This window comes from Cervus canadensis, chromosome 9, assembly GCF_019320065.1.
Source record: "Cervus canadensis isolate Bull #8, Minnesota chromosome 9, ASM1932006v1, whole genome shotgun sequence".
Lineage (NCBI taxonomy): Eukaryota > Metazoa > Chordata > Mammalia > Artiodactyla > Cervidae > Cervus > Cervus canadensis.
Genome location: NC_057394.1, coordinates 70808504 through 70825135, shown reverse-complemented (window position 1 = coordinate 70825135; position 16632 = coordinate 70808504). Strand labels below are relative to the sequence as shown.

General features: G+C 37.1%; 1 protein-coding gene across 1 annotated transcript in view; it reads left to right on the top strand.

Moving 5' to 3' along the window:
• Positions 1-390: 390 nt before the first annotated feature.
• The window catches only part of COG6 (component of oligomeric golgi complex 6), a 49398-nt gene continuing 33156 nt past the window's right edge, over positions 391-16632 (top strand). Inside the window, exons 1-8 of the mRNA XM_043477957.1 lie at positions 391-629; positions 2895-3038; positions 5355-5426; positions 6697-6755; positions 10598-10709; positions 12568-12650; positions 13006-13076; positions 14546-14639. Coding sequence (XP_043333892.1) covers positions 477-629; positions 2895-3038; positions 5355-5426; positions 6697-6755; positions 10598-10709; positions 12568-12650; positions 13006-13076; positions 14546-14639 — 788 coding nt within the window. The 5' untranslated portion in view covers positions 391-476. The remainder of the gene's footprint in view (positions 630-2894; positions 3039-5354; positions 5427-6696; positions 6756-10597; positions 10710-12567; positions 12651-13005; positions 13077-14545; positions 14640-16632) is intronic.

Below are 16632 nucleotides of genomic sequence, written 5' to 3'. Positions count from 1 at the left end.
TATTTAGGAATTCTTCGCGCATCCACAATTAAATCTCCTTCACAGCGGAAAACGGCTGCACAGTATTAAGTGAACTTAACTAGAATTAGCTTTAACTGAACATATTTGCCCAGGCACAGGTCTCAGTGTATGTAAGTCTAGCTCAGACTTTCACAGATTGAAGGATTACGAAATCTCTTTAATCCCATAAATCGTAATACCCCAGCTCTACACCTGATTTGAATTTCAGTCCACTTTGCAAACGCAGTCTCGCGTGAGTCTCCTCCTTCCAGCCTGAAGTCTTGCTCCGCCTCCCTCGATTTCTCTACCCCTCCCACCAGCTTCCTAGGAGGCAAGCTGAACAGCAGTGGGCGGGGCACAGCCGTCCGAGGGCGCAGGCGCGGCCTGTGCGCGCATGCGCGCTACGCGGCTACTGGCGCGTCCCTATCCTGGGCTGAGGTGGCCGGCGCCTGTCCGGGGGCGGGACGCGAGGCGCTATGGCCGAGGGCAGCGGGGAAGTAGTCGTAGTGCCCGCCACCGGGTCTGCCAACGGCCTCAATAATGGGGCCGGCGGGACCTCGGCGCAGACCAGCAACCCGCTGTCGCGGAAACTGCGTAAGATCCTGGACACCAGGCTGGACAACGACAAGGTGAGCGGGGCTGGAGGGGCCGAGGGTCGCGCATCCCTGGGAGCCGGGGTTCGGGGGTGGTCGTCTGTCCGGCGCCCTCGCTCTGATCGTGTCCCCGCCTCGAGGGGACCACCTCAGGCCCGCTGGACCCCCAGGCTGCGTTGCCGACGTGGGGCAGATAAGGGGGAAGCCGAGGAGACCCTGGAGAAACGAAGAGGTTTCCAGGGTATTACCTCTATTTATTTAAAAGGGTTCCTCGAAGATTCTGGGTCAGGAAGGCAAACGGTGGAAGAGGGGTTCTCCCTGACACCGACAGGTGTTGGTCAAGCCATAACGGCATAAAGAAAAAAAAAATGTAGAAGTGAGAGTTTTATAGGTAAATGTGTAGGCATCTGACAGTAAGCTATCGATAAGAATTTGTGTATAAAAGATAACATTATACTATGATGATGTAAGAAAGATGGTCCACATTATACTGTGAGGACTAAGAAAGGTGGTCTCTAGGACCACCACTTACTAGATATAACCAGCAAACTGGTGCATTCTGGTTTGAGTAAGTCCCTTAACTTCTCTAAGCTGATGTTAAATCTCTAAATTGGAAATACCGCAAGTTACTTTCTCAGGGTTGTTGCGAGGGTTCAATGAGAGAAACCAGGTGAAATGCTCAGCACAGCGCTGCAGGAGTTGTTTCTTGTTAATTCTCAATAAATGTTAATTTTACACAGTTTATTAAGGGTTTAAAGTGTCTATTATTGACATGAATCTTTTAATACAGCTGCTCTGGTAAATTAGCATTATTTCTTTTTTACTCATGAGAAAAATAAGTTATGGAGAGAGTGTCTGGGTTCATTTGCCCCCTAGTCTGTGTGATTTTGTTCATTTAGCATTTACTGACCACTCATTTAGCCTCGACTCCAGGATGTATCAGGGCTGTGTTCCAAAAAAAGAAACAGCTTTATTTTATCTATTTTTTGCCATAAATATTTATAGCTAAAGATTTTTTTCTGTCTCTTAAATAGTAAACTGAATTTAAATAGCCTTCCAGTTTTTGTCATTCCAGCCATTCTTTAAAATTGAAGTATAGTTGATTTGCAGTATAGTGTTAGTTTTAGGTGAGCAACCAATGTGTCCAGTGTTTTTATGATAGCGTAGTCAAAACATGGAAAGTTCAGCCTGTTTGAACATATATTAGTTGAGGTGTAAGAATTCTGTCTGTAGGATTTAGGGTGCTATTGGACACAATGGGCTTGGTCTTCTGCCCTCTACCCATGTTCTCTCTGTTAAAGAACTCTTTTAGTCTCATAGCTTTTTAAATACTAAAAAGCATGATGATTCTCTAATTTCTAACCCTGTTCCTGACATCTCTACCAAGCTCCAGTTGTTTACATGACATCTCCAGTTGGATACCTGATCCATATCACACAGACGGCATGGCCAGAATTCTTGATTTTTCTCCAAACTGGTTCTCTTCCCCTGTTAGTAAAGAACCTCACCATTTACCCTTCATGCAAGAAGCATATAAGTGCTTTTTTTATTCCTGTTTTCTTTTCCCCCACATCTCACATCCAGTCCATTACAAATCCTATCGGCTCAATCTTGAAAAATATATTCTAATTTTTTTGGAGTATCTCTTTTTTATCTGCTTAGACCATCTTGGGCTAAGCCACTGGCCACTGTCAAATCTTGCTTGAATTATTTTGGTTCAGAAGTTGTCTCAGAGAGACCTTCCTCTCTTAAGTCTAAATTCGGCTCCCAGTTACTCAGTTCCCAGCCTAGAATTTACCGTTAGTACTTATTTTTTAGATATAGCCTTCCAGAGTTGGTTTATGCAGGCACCAGTAAATATGCATGTACTGTACATAGTCCTTTTTTCTTTTTTTTAAACATTTGGTGTTACAGATGTTTCTGTAACTTTTTGTTTCACTTACCTATATCTTGAAGCTCACGCTATGTAAGTACATACAGAATTTCCTCTTCTTTTCAATGGCTGTATCAGTCTCTTTAACCAATCCTTTTTAGATGAACATTAAGGTTCTTTCTAATCTACAATTTCAAACAATCCTGCAATGAATAACCTTGTATATATGTCATGATGCACAAGTAAATATGTCCTTACTGTGTTTCAGAAATAAGTTTGCTGTTCACTAATGTGAAGGTCTTCCGGTATTTTTTGGATTGTGTAATGGAAATAAATTCTTGGGAAATGATTTTAGTAATTTTTGCCTAAGATTAGAAAGACATTTGAAAATTGGTCCCAATAATATTCTTTTATTACCAATTATGTAGGAGATGTTGGAAGCTCTTAAGGCACTGTCAACCTTTTTTGTTGAAAATAGTTTGCGGACTCGAAGAAATTTACGTGGAGATATCGAACGCAGGAGTTTAGCCATCAATGAAGAGTTTGTAAGCATTTTCAAGGAAGTGAAAGAAGTATGTAAACTCTTTTCATTTAGCATTTATTGAGCACTTACTGTATGCTTGGCTCTGTGCTAAGTTTTTTTATAAATAGAGTTGATGTGCTTGCTGTTTGTGTACCATGTTCAAATAGAAAATTTAACTATTAACAATTCCTTCAGCAGCATCTTTCTTTGGACTGATGGGATTTCTAAATCCGTAACCTCCACAAATGCTGCTTCTTAGAACGTTGAAACATTTGCTCTGGGAAATTCTTTTACGAATTTTAGCATTTTAAACAGCAACAGAAAACCATTTCTCTGAGTGATTTTCCAGTAGAAATAGTCTTTCATTGAGTACACCTCCCTTGGATAACTATTTTTCCACTGGAGATTAATAGGGACTGAGTAACCTTACTGTATCCTAAATTATGAAATTTTCAGATTAATTAAAATCAGTTACTTCAGCTAATAAATAATTATTCATTATATTTGAGTGAGCAGTCTACTCACCATAGGGTGAAAATGAATTTTATTATGACATGTTTTATTAATTATATTAAATTAGAGTGATATTACATAGTTAATATTTCTATGTGAGTTGTGTGAAAATGTCATACATGGTACCAGCGGGTGCTTAGTAAACACAAGGCTATTTTTTTTTTAAAGATTTATGATTTCTTTGTTTGTGGCTGCACTGGGTCTTCACTGCTGCACGCGGGCTTTCTCTAGGTGGGATGAGTGGGAGCTACTCTGCATCGCAGTGCACAGGTTCTAAGCGCTCAGGCTTCAGTAGTCGTGGTGCATGAGATTAGTTGTTCTGCTGCATGTGGGATCTTCCCAGACCAGGAATTGAACCCTGTTTCCCCTGCACTGGCAGGCACATTCTTAACCATAGACCACCAGGGAAGTCCAACATAGACTGTTTTTAACTGTGCAGTAGAATTTCATTGGCTGAAGTCTAATAATCTGGAAGGTTAAAAGGGAGGTTTGGTAGTGTTCATAAAACTAGGGAGGGATAGTAGTGATGAGCACATCTAAAGTGTACTCTTGAAACACCATTTCCCACTGAAAAGAAGTACCAAAGCGAGGAAGCCGTAAAAGACCACTGGGAAGTGTCAAAAGGACTATGGAGCTGAGTTAAGGGGCTTCCACTGGTCAAAGATAGGATGGTTTGAGGATCAGTAAGAATGACTGCAGTGGACTGAAGCTCATCAAGCATATTTGTGTCCATGAGTGATACTATTTATTTACAAATCAGATTCATTCAGTGTACTGTAGTGCGTGCTCAGTCCCTCAGTTGTGTCCAACTCTTTGCAGCCCCATGGACGGTAGCCTGCCAGGCTCCTCTGTCCATGGGATTTTCTAGGCAAGAATACTGGAATGGGTTGTCATTTGCTAAAGTAAATATTAGGAATAAGTTATTCTTGAACTAGTTGGCTAATAATATCATAGTGCTAGTTTCATTAGATTATACAGTGAGATTAAAGGAAATAGTTTAGTTTGCCTGTCTATTTGTTTCTGTTTGCTGTTGCTGATATTGCTATTTTGAAATCATTCTTTTATTCACTTAAAAGCTGTTTAGGATAAGCAGGTCAGAAATAGAACTATTACTTATGATTCTATTACACAAAAATAACCTGTCAGTATTTTATTGTGTGGCCCTTCAGGACTTTCCCTGTGTTCTTCTACACACATATACGTGTATTTTTCTGAAAAAAAAACAAAACAAAACAAAACAAAAAAACATGGGGAGGTGTTGTATGTGTTTTATGAGCCCTTTTTTAGCCTTATATAGACATCTTCCCATAATAACACACACGTGTGTGTTCACACACACACACACACACATAGATATTATCATTGTTAATGGATGCACAGATTTCTGTTGTGTGGTTGGAAATGTTTCATACTTGCCATTTATTTTAGGCAACTCTGTGTTGGTCATCTCTTACATACATTGTTGCACACTTATTTGATTAATTTCTTAGGATAAATTCTTAGTATGAGAATCTGAACATGTATTCATATTCTTTTTTTTTTTTTTTTTTTTTTTTTTTTTTTTTTTTTTTTGTATTCATATTCTTAAAACATTTTCCATCTTCATATTGTCAGACCCTTTCTAAAAAGAAATATGCTAGTTTTTTAAAATATCTTTTCATATTCTAGATGTTATTCTTTTTAATCATTTTCAGTCTTAAATACAGAATCTTTTGTCATGCTTTGGCAAAAGAATATCATGGAACAAAAATAAGGATTTGGCTAAGAGAAGAGAAATTTCTTTGACTATATCTAATTTTTTAACTATACCTAATGCTTTAACTATATCTAATGTTACTTTTATCCTTTTCAGGAACTTGAAAGCATACATGAAGATGTTCAAGCAATGAGCAGCTGTTGTCAAGATATGACAAGTCGCCTACAGGTCCGGTATAATGACTGCATTTTAGCGTAGTTCCTGATAACAGGGTAAACTTTCAGAAATTGCTAGATAAGTCTACAGAATGTGAGGATATCTGATACATCATGTCCTGTAGTAAGTTTGAATGTAAATTTTTTAAAATTATAACTCTCTTTGTGTTTCTTCGGTGATGGTTTACTAATATTGTGCAGTTAACTCCAGAAACCTTTGTATTTTGATCATGCCAGTATAGAGATAACTCTGTGAAGTTTTGATAAACTTTTGAATTCCATAATATTCCACAAATGCAGCAGAAATAAATTCCTTTGTAGAAAGCCTTAGGAATACTTTCAGATTAAAGCTATGCCCAGTGAAGACCCAGCTTAATTATGATTTATACTCCCTTTAAAAAATATCTCAGGAAAATATCTGTAAGTGTAGGGCCATTGATTAAAGCAGTCTAAACCCCTAGTTTGGCTGCAGAGTTAGCATTGATCTACATACTTGTGGTTCATTTAATGCCTTTATGTCTCCACCTGTCTCCAACCACTGACTTGTTTCTCCTCTCGTTACTGACTGCCTTATTTTATAGTATTACCCAGTTCAGGTCACTGAGAGAGAATCTCATTGGCTACACTTGTTTGTTTCAGTTCACCTTATAAATGTTTTCCTAGTCTTTGAAATACGTTTTCATTCCTGTTCCTTTCAACTCTGGTTCAAGGGAGAGAGGATTGCTTAGTATGACTTGGTCAGGAACAGCACTCTGTCTTCTATGTGGGGCTTTGTCTAATCTTCACCAGAACCCTCTATGAGGGATATTTTTTGTACATTGAGTATCAGTGACTTATTGAGTATCAGTGACAACTTCATTCAGAGATTTCCTGGTAGCTCAGCTCAGCACGTCCATAACTGAAGTCATGTTTTCCTGGCAGTGCCTCTTTCACTAAAAAGCATCAGGAACTATTAAATTCCATCATGGTGACACCTTTTTCTTTCTTGTAAGCCTTAGCGTTATGTGTGTATTGAGAATTCTCAGTGAGTTCTTCTTTTTTAAAATTTATTTATTTTTCATTGGAGGATAATTACATCATTGTGTTGTTTTCTGCCTGAGTGAGTTCTTAAATGTAGTATGTGAGCCTTAAAACATCTGTTTCAATTTCTTGGGCCTTTTTTATATCTTTGAGTTCTGGAGTGTGATCTCATTTGCTGTTGAACTCCAGTAGCTGGCAGTGTTAGTTTTCTGAAGTATAATAAAATTGAAATGTGCTAATATTAGATATGTTTATAATTTTAGGCAGCAAAGGAACAGACTCAGGATTTAATAGTAAAAACCACTAAGCTTCAAGCTGAAAGGTAAGCTTTTCTTTATATAATCAATTCTTCATTAATTTGGAGATAACTCAGAAAACTATAAATGACTTCAAAGCAGAGTTAAAATAATCAAAAAGTGATTAAAAAATGATACAAAATATGAGGTTTTAAGCTATTATCCAAGAGCAAAACAAATACAAACAGTGTTTAGGAGTATTGATAGCTGGGACTGAGATTATCCCTTTTTGGAAGTGATGATGTGTTGTTTGTTTCCTATATAATTCAAAACTGACTGCTCTTTTAAACAAGCAGTAGATTTTTAAATTGTTTAGTAATTTTATTATCTTTTTTCACAATTGCCTTTTATTTTTAACTTAATGATTATGTACTCTGCTACTGCCAAGGCACAGAACTGTTCTGTCAGCACACATCTCTTTCCCATTGGTGCATGGACCATGGTGAGGAAAATTGCACAGTGTGCTGAAGAGATGGTTGGCTTCACAGGGCAGTCAGCTCTAAGGAAAGGCAGGTGCTGAATTTCTAAGCATGTGCCTTGAGCATCAGATGAGAATGTTTTTAGCATCACAACAAATCTTTTGAAAGAGAAGTTTCCTTGCAGTTAGAGACCCACCTGTGAATTTTTCTCTTAATGTTTTTGTTGGCTGACATGATAACAAGTGTGGATTCAATTGAAAATTATGTCTAAAACCAAGAGAGTAACAGATCACCAATCCTGTGTATAAAGTTTATTCAAACCCTTTCTGCTGCTGCTGCTAAGTCGCTTCAGTCGTGTCCGACTCTGTGCGACCCCATAGACAGCAGCCCACCAGGCTCCCCCGTCCCCGGGATTCTCCAGGCAAGAACACTGGAATGGGTTGCCGTTTCCTTCTCTAGTGCATGAAAGTGAAAAGTGAAAGTGAAGTCACTCAGTCATGTCCGACTCTTCGCGACCCCATGGACTGTAGCCTACCAGGCTCCTCCATCCATGGGATTTTCCAGGCAAGAGTACTGGAGTGGGTTGCCATTTCCTTCTCCTGGCCTGAGTTAAAGGAGATCAGTCTTAGGTGTTCATTGGAAGGACTGATGTTGAAGCTGAAACTCCAATAGTTTGGCCACCTCATTCGAAGAGTTGACTCATTGGAAAAGACCCTGATGCTGGGAGGGATTGGGGGCAGGAGGAGAAGGGGATGACAGAGGATGAGATGGCTGGATGGTATCACTGACTCGATGGGCATGAGTTTGAGTAAACTCCGGGAGTTGGTGATGGACAGGGAGGCGTGGCACGCTGCAATTCATGGGCTCACAAAGAGTCGGACACGACTGAGCGACTGAACTGAACTTGCCATCTTTAGTATGTAGTACAATCTCTTGTAACTAATTGTTGGTTTGATTGAGTCTCTTTCCTACGAAGCTGAGCTTGAGAACAGTGACAGCCTCTTGTTCTCTTTTTATGTCTCAGTGCAAAACACATTGTAGATTCAGTAAGTGATTTTGGGTGAATAAATATGAACTTTGTTTTTTAATATTGGTGAAATCACTATTTATTATGTATTTTTTTGGTCTCTTGAGAAGGCCCATCAACCAAATTTCTCTATGGTGAATGTGAATGTTTTTCTTTGAGGTGTAGTATGTTACAGTGGAAAGGATGTACACCTTGAAGAGCTGAATTCTAATCTAAATCTTAGGTAAGAGCTCATTAGATTTTTAGTCTTATATGAGTCCTTTGTTAACTCCCTCAGGCTCAGTTATCACATCTGGAAAAAAGGAGTAATAGGTAACATCGCAGGGTTGTTGTGATGAATAAGTAATTTATGTGGAGTCCTGAACACACTGCCTGATGTACCTCAAGGAGTACTACCCTCCATATCCCTCTCCGCCTCTTAGACAGAGATGTGTAGTACATCTTGTTTCTTCATTGGCTTTGGCAACTGGAGACAGAAGCTATTCCGCACTTAATTAGATAGTTTTCCTCAGCTATGTTGTTTTATGTTCTCATTCTTTCTTATTTTTTAATAGTTTTAATTTTGATTGTGTTATTTGCTATAAAGTACTTACTGTAACTTAGGTTTTGATATTATAGTTTACATAAAAATATAAAAGCAATTTATTTCGCCCAAATACACATGTAAAAATCCAGAACATATGTGATACATATTCTTTCATTGCTCTGTAAGAGGTCAGGAGAAGGCAAGCAAAAATCACATTTTTCTTCTTCTCCCTTCATTTACGTGTGTAAAACTTGAAGAAAATTACAATCAGATGTAACTTCACCACCTAGACATAGCTACTGTTAACAATGTGGTGTATTTTCTCTCAGTTAGTGTGTGTGCCTACTGAATTAACAGCTGACCCTTGAACAACACAGGTTTGAACTGCACAGGTCCACTTATATATGTATATATACATATATATATATGTATTTTTTGTAGTCCTACACAGTCCACAGTGGGTTGGATCTTCTACTCCAGAGGGCTGGCTGTAACATTATATACAGATTTTCCTCTGTACAGGGTAGGGTAGGAGTCCCTGACCCACACTTTATTCAAGGGTCAACTGTACTAGATTCAGTTAAAACATAGTGAAACAGTAGACTAAAGAGATTAATTTTCCTTTGTGCCTGGTAAATTGACTGAAGATAGATCCAAAAGAAACTCCCAAAAGATTTTCATTGAAATGGTTAATTTGTGTAGTCTCAAGGAGTTTTATTGTTATAATTAATTTAAATCCTGTATGATAATGATTTGAGCTTCTAAAAGTATAAAACAAAACATGTTAAGGTAACTAGTAGATATCAGTACTTAATAAGATAATTAAGGACATAGATTTTTTAAATCTGTATTTTAAGTAGGTGATTTGCATTGTCATTTGAGAAAAATAGAGCATTACTGCCACCTGGAGGACTTTTTCTTTTTAGCTCTTGTCTTTCGGCAGGAGCATTTGACATTGTGAACTTAAACCTGGAAACAAAACGAAGATGGCGTGCATTGTTCTGTCTGTTCAGATAGTGTTAATGATTATCTTTGTTCAGTTTCATTTGAATATTTTGAAATTGGAGAATATTACTGCCCTGTGAATACTACTAGTGAAACACTTTAATTTTATTTGTATATCTTCACATCTAAAATCTGGAAGGCAGGAATGTTGAATTTCTGTTCATGTGGTTTGTATCCCCGACTTGCCTTTAGATTGTGACCCAACTCAGTCGTGCAGGTCCCTGCAGGTTGAATTGCAGACTCAAGTGTGCTTTTTCCTAATTGTCAGCTAGTCTAAGTTGGCTGCACTCAGATAATATAATTTGAAAAGATTTTTTTTGTTTGTTATGATAGTGTGCAGAAAAAGTGGGGAAGACAAAATGGAGGAGTGTTTTTTTTTTTTTTTGATTAATAAAGCATTACTAGATGAGTTCTTGACTTCAATTTCTAACCTAAAGTAAATAATAGGCTTGATTTTTGATTTGTTGTGTACTTCATGTACAAGCTTCAAAGGCTTAGAACTTTTAGGGAATGAGAAGAAATTAATTGGCTTATGTCTCTCTTACAACTCTGTTACCATAAGGTGAACTATTCACATACATGTAAGTGGCTAAGGATTTGTATTGCCTGTACCATTCATGAACTTATTTCTCCTTTTACATAAAGGTTAGTTCATCATTTTTCTATGGCCTCTTACCGTGCCTTCTGCAGAGGTAGGACAATATCAGCTAATTGTATCACCTACATGCTTGATGAGCTGCTAATATTTGAGGCAGAAATGAGACTTCTGAAGATACTGAGACAGTTTCACGTCTTTGTCTTAAAAGTTATATGAGAGATGTAACTTGTTTTAAAGCTATGTAAAATGCATAATGTGCTTGATTTTCTGTTGCCTTTTAAAAAATATTACAGTCAAAGATTAGAAATAAGAGCACAAGTGGCAGATGCCTTCTTATCCAAGTTCCAGCTGACTTCTGACGAAATGAGTCTTCTCCGAGGCACAAGAGAAGGACCCATCACTGAGGTACTTTGCTTTCTGTTGAAATCACTTAAAGAACAGCAGTTACAGATGTTATAGAGAAATCACTCTTTTTTAAGAGTGATTTATTTTACCACCTAAAATTTTTTTTGATTTAAAAATGTTTTTAAGCTTAGCAATATAAGGTACAGATTTTAATTACCTTATTTTTTTCAAAGCAGTATGTGTACTTTTTTTTTAGGAGTCAGAGTACAATAAGGCTTATAAGGAAAGCCTACGTTCACCTCATTGTTCCACTCCTTTCCATCTCTAAGTCCTTTGGCAACCATTTTCAATCTTGTTAATTGCTTCTTCCGTAGATTCTGTTGTATTCTGAACCTCTGGTGAAAAGAAGTATGCTTTGGATATCGATGTTAACTATTTTCTATGGATTTCCTACCATGAGCTAAGAGTAATTAGCCTCTCCTCCATGGCTCCTTCCCCTCCACACATACATATTCTCTTTTCTTCTGCCTCATAGTTCAGTTACATGGCATGTTCTGTTTACATTGCAGTGATGTTGCAATGATTACATGTTCTTTCTTTCACAACTTTTGGTCTTTCCTGAGATTAGAAACTCCTTACCTTTTCATCTGATTCTTTTCTGAACCCATGCCATTCTTTCCAAACCTTTGAGCTATAAAGCCTCTCAAAACGCTAAACAATAAGGAAAAGTATCATTCCTCTTTTTTTCCCCTTGAAGATACTCAGTTTTTCTTGAGAAGAACCTTTCAGTGTCCTAACTGGGAGGAACTGCAAACCTTTGTCTGGACTCTGAGGGCAGGAAGAGTTCCTGAGGAGGGCCAGGGTGGGGGACTTACTGAGTGACACTTGGTAGATGTCACTGTTACCTTACTGCCTGGGCTGGGATGGAACCGTCCCTTGAGTGTAGGCTGTTAAGGAGGTGAGAGAATTGTAGGTGCCTTACCTATTGGTATTTATTGCCCTTATAGTTTGAGGAACTTTATGCATTTTAAATATGTGACATCGCACCTCCCCCCGCCTCAGCAGAAATAATTAACAGTATTCGGGATTTTAAAACATTAAAAAATTTTTTTTATTCATCAAAGAAAAATAACTCATCAACTACTTTTCATGGTTGGAATACTGTGGCTATCTGGAAACTAAGGCTCCAGTACCTTTTTATAGAGGGAAAAAAAGCTGGGAGTTTAGCATCAGTCAACTCATGTATGTTTATGCATCCAACTTTGCATTCCACTCCTGGATGAGGGGACAAGAAAGGGTATATGATAGACTCATAAACCATCATCTCCTGTGATGATGAAGCCATGCTGACTTTTCTACGTCATAAGATATGTAATACATAGCATTTTTTTTTTATGTTATAATCGTCAGGTTTACATTACTCTTTCACAAAACTGTATAATTCTTGAAGAAAGATCTTGTCTTTATAAACTTTATCTCCACATCTTAGTACACTATTTGGCATATAGTAGATATCTAATTAATATATATTTTAAAATGTGAATAATGGGCTTCCCTTGTGGCTCAGCTCGTAAAGAATTCACCTGCAATGCGGGAGACCTGGGTTTGATCCCTGGGTTGGGAAAAGCCCCTGGAGAAGGGAAAGGCTACCCACTCCAGTATTCTGGCCCAGAGAATTTCATGGACTGTATAGTCCATGGGGTTGCAAAGAGTTGGACACGACTGAGCAACTTTCACTTCACTAAATATCTATTATACATTTTATAAAAATTTAGAGAAAGTTGAGATTAGTATAAAGAAGTCTTCATTAGAGTAGGTAGAATAATTTCTTTTTCCTTTGTCATGATATTTCAATTTAGAGTAATACAGTTTTACCTGAAAACATGGAAACTTTAAAGTTACATTCTTAATTTTAAAGGATTTTTTCAAGGCACTGGGAAGAGTAAAACAGATTCATAATGATGTTAAAGTTCTCTTGCGTACAAACCAACAAACAGCAGGGTGAGTAGCCTTTTCAGTTCATGACTGTGTTGCCTCTTGTATTTCCAAAATTTTAAAGATTTTCTAGGTTCTTAAAGTGTATGGCATTATGTGAAGTAAGAGTTTAATCTTTGTGTGTCTTTGGATAAAGAGGAAGTTGTACCCTGATGTTTAGCGTAAAACAGCAGTTGAGTGTCTTAGTGATGGTATTAAAACTTGGCAACATTTATTTAATTATTAAAAAATTACTAAAAAATTACTCCACAAAATGATAAAAAGTTAATAGGCTATAACCAAATCATTCTGTAATTAAAATAATTAGATTCTTATTATTGGCTAAAAGTTTTAAATAAATTATAATCTTTAATTTTTTTAGTTTAGAAATTATGGAGCAAATGGCCTTGCTTCAAGAAACATCTTATGAAAGACTTTACCGATGGGCTCAAAGTAAGTGGTTTCTTTGGTGAAGTCTAGATTCATGAGTGCTTGATTTTATTTCACTTAGTATTTATTTGATAACATTTTGATCTTAGTAATAAAATATTTGAACATACTGTCTTTGTATTTGCCTCTTAAGTAACTACTATCGTTTGGGTGCTATACATGATTAAGGATGGGAATGAAAAAATAACAAAGTCAGTATTTGTGCTTAAGGTTGATTAGACATCCCTTGTTGTTAATATAACCGTTATGGTGAATTAATTTTCTGTTTCTGCTGTAACAAATTTATCTCAATCTTAATGGCTCAAAACAAAATATAAATTTATTATTTCATAGTTCTGTAGTCAGAAGTCACCATGCTAAAATGAAAAGATGCGCATTCATTTCTGGAGGCTCTAGGGAATAATCTGTTGCCTTGCTCACTCACTTTGTTGGCATAATTTAGTTCTTTGAGTCTGAGGACTGAGCTCTTGATTTTTCTTGCCGGCTGTCACTGAGGGTTTTCCCAGCTTCTAGAGGCCGCCTGCATTGGCTTGTGGCCCCTTCCTCCATCGTTGAAGCCAGCAATGGGTAGATGGAGTCGCTTTCTCACTTTGAATCTCTCCTGCCTCTTCTTCCATCTCATATCTCTGATTGACTTTTCTGCTAGCCTCTTCTACTTTTAAGACCTAGATGATTACCTTGGACCCTCTTAAGTGATCTGGGAAAATGTCCCTCTTTAAGCTCCATCCCCTTTATTCCATCTGCAGAGTCCCTTTTGCTTCATAAAATAACATATTCACAGGTTTCAGTGATTAGGGATCTTGGGAGGACCATTATTTTGCCTACCACAAGTGGTTTATGTATTTAGTTGTGTTTTAAAATGTTTCAATAGTGTGTTGGTAGAATTACCTGTTAAAAACAAAGGAACATGAGTTCTTCACCCAGCAAAAGTTGGGAATTTCTGAACATGTCCTGTTTTTTGAACAGAGTAGACATTCAATCAGTATTTTGTAGATAGAATAGTAAATTTAATTTTACTAGTATGTATTAGTTACCCATATAAACATTCTAGCAAGCTGCTTAAAGATTGCCCCTGGGGTAAAGACCTGGTGATGGATATTTAGTATTCCCTTCCCTTCTTGGCATTGCTGTGTGTATAGCAGTTATTTAATGCATATTTGTTCATTAATTGGTTTCTTCAGAACTCTGGTTTCTTATAATAATAAAATCCTTTTTATAGTACATAGCAGATGTGGTCTACTGAAGTTAGATATTTAAGCTTAAATGTTTAGTTTGGCAGCATTAACTAGTTTTTTATTGGTATGTTCTTATTTTTTGGTATTTTTTATTTGGTATGTTTTATTTTTATTGGTATGTTCTTTAGGCTTTTCCAAGCATTTTTTAAATGCAGTATTTAGACTCTAGTTGTACAGTGGACATAATAAAGGCCTAATTGTATTTTAACAAGTGTTACAGTGTTAACCCTTTTTCAGGTGAATGCAGAACACTGACACAAGAATCATGTGACATATCTCCAGTACTAACTCAGGCGATGGAAGCCCTGCAGGACAGACCTGTCTTATATAAGTGAGTGACTTTTTCCTAATTAATAAAAAAGCAAATCTACTTTTTCTTTGGTAACTTATATTGAATTTCAGTGTTAATCAAATTTATATACAATAGTTTGAGCAATATAATAATTTGATATTTTTCTCTCATCTGGGTACCATTGGAGCATCAGCCTAATTGCATATTACATGCTGTAGAATGCAACACAGATATGAAAACCAAGATGTCCCAATATCTAGACTACCTCTTATTCACGCAGAGGTTAACGTCTTTGCTGCATTATGCTATCTTGTTAATTACCTTGAAATTGTATGTAGCTAAAGCTCCTATATTAACACTGCCCTGGAGGTGTGGAGGTCAAATGGAGTAATAAATAATAATTATCCAGAGATGAAAAAAGATTTAAAATTAGAATTCCATTAGTAGGATTCCAGAAAAGAAAGAGTTCAGCTTTTTAATCCTGTAAGTTACGGCAGCCAGGTGCTATGTGATAATGCTTTGGATAAGAATTTCACTCATTATTAACATATATTTTTTATTGTTCTGTGTTTTAGTTTTCTTTCACTTTTCACGTCCTTTTTTTGTCTTCAGTCTTTAAACTTTTTAGTTTGTATTGGGGTATAGCCAATTAACAATGTTGTGTTAGTTTCAAGTGAACAGGGGAGGGACTGGCCATACATATACATGTATCCATTCTCCCCTAGACCTCCCTCCCATCCAGGTTTGCATATAACACTGAGTAGAGTTCCATGTGCTGTACAGGAGGGCCTTGTTGGTTATCCGTTTTGAATATAGCAATGAGTTCATGACCTTCTCAAACTCCCTGACTACCCCTTTCCCCTCATCAACCACAAGTTCATTTTCTAAGTCTGTGCATCTTTTTGTTTTGTAAGTGAGTTCATCTGTTATTTCTTTTTACATTCCACATATAAAGATTGTCATATGATGTTTCTCCTTCTCTATCTGAGTTACTTCACTCAGTATGACACTCTCTAGATCCATTCATGTTGCTGCAAACGGCATTATTTCATTCTTTCAATGGCTGAGTAATATTCCATTGTATATATGTACCACATCTTTTTCATCCATTCCTTCAAATCCTTTTTCATTTTTAATGTCTGGGAAATGTCCAGACATATTTCATATTTCATATTTGAAAATGGGAAGACCAAGTAGGGAGTTCAAATTCAGGAACAGAAAGGCAGAGAACGTGTGCGTTCAGTCCTGCTCTGAGTCATGTCTTTTATATGCTTCTATATTTTTAGAAGATTTCCTTCTTACTCTGTTTTCTGATTAAAACATTACTTGTCCTGTAATAAGATTGTAGAACACAAATGCTGGAACTTGACAGATACATAAAATAGTCACACCCCAGTGCTCCTTATTGAGCATTTACTGTATGTTAAGCACAGTTCTAAGTGTGGCAGGCTTACCATCAATAAAACATTGCCTTCAACTTGCTTTACTTTATGGAACCAGACGTAAACAAATCCACTGTAATGTATACATTAGTTGCTTTTCTAAAAGTCAAGTCTCAAGTGCTTTGTGGCTCGAGTAGTCTGGTGGGGAAAGGGGTGTACATTAGAGAAAGTTTCCTCCAGGAAGTAGGTATAAAATGAGTTCTGAAGGTTGACAAGCATTTTCCAAGATGAAAAGGAGGAGAGAATGTCTCTGAGGGAACAGCAGGTGCTAGTGCATGGGTTGAGGAGGAACATGTGCCTTTAGGAACTTGCAGAAACTGGTTGCTGGGTTAGTAGCAGGAGCTGGATCACAATAGATCTCCATGTTGTGCGGATTCCCAGGATAAGCTGATGCTCATTATTGACCATCAGCTAGCAGATCTTATCATCTTCGAAATTTCTTTCCCAGTTTTTTCACTGTAAGGTATTGGTGTTTGATTATAATTATAGTACCTGAAACATTTGGTGTTTGTTTAATAATGTCTAACAGTGTCCACAGATTCATATTTGTTCACAAGGCTAATTTTTTTTTTAAAAAGGCCTTCATGTAT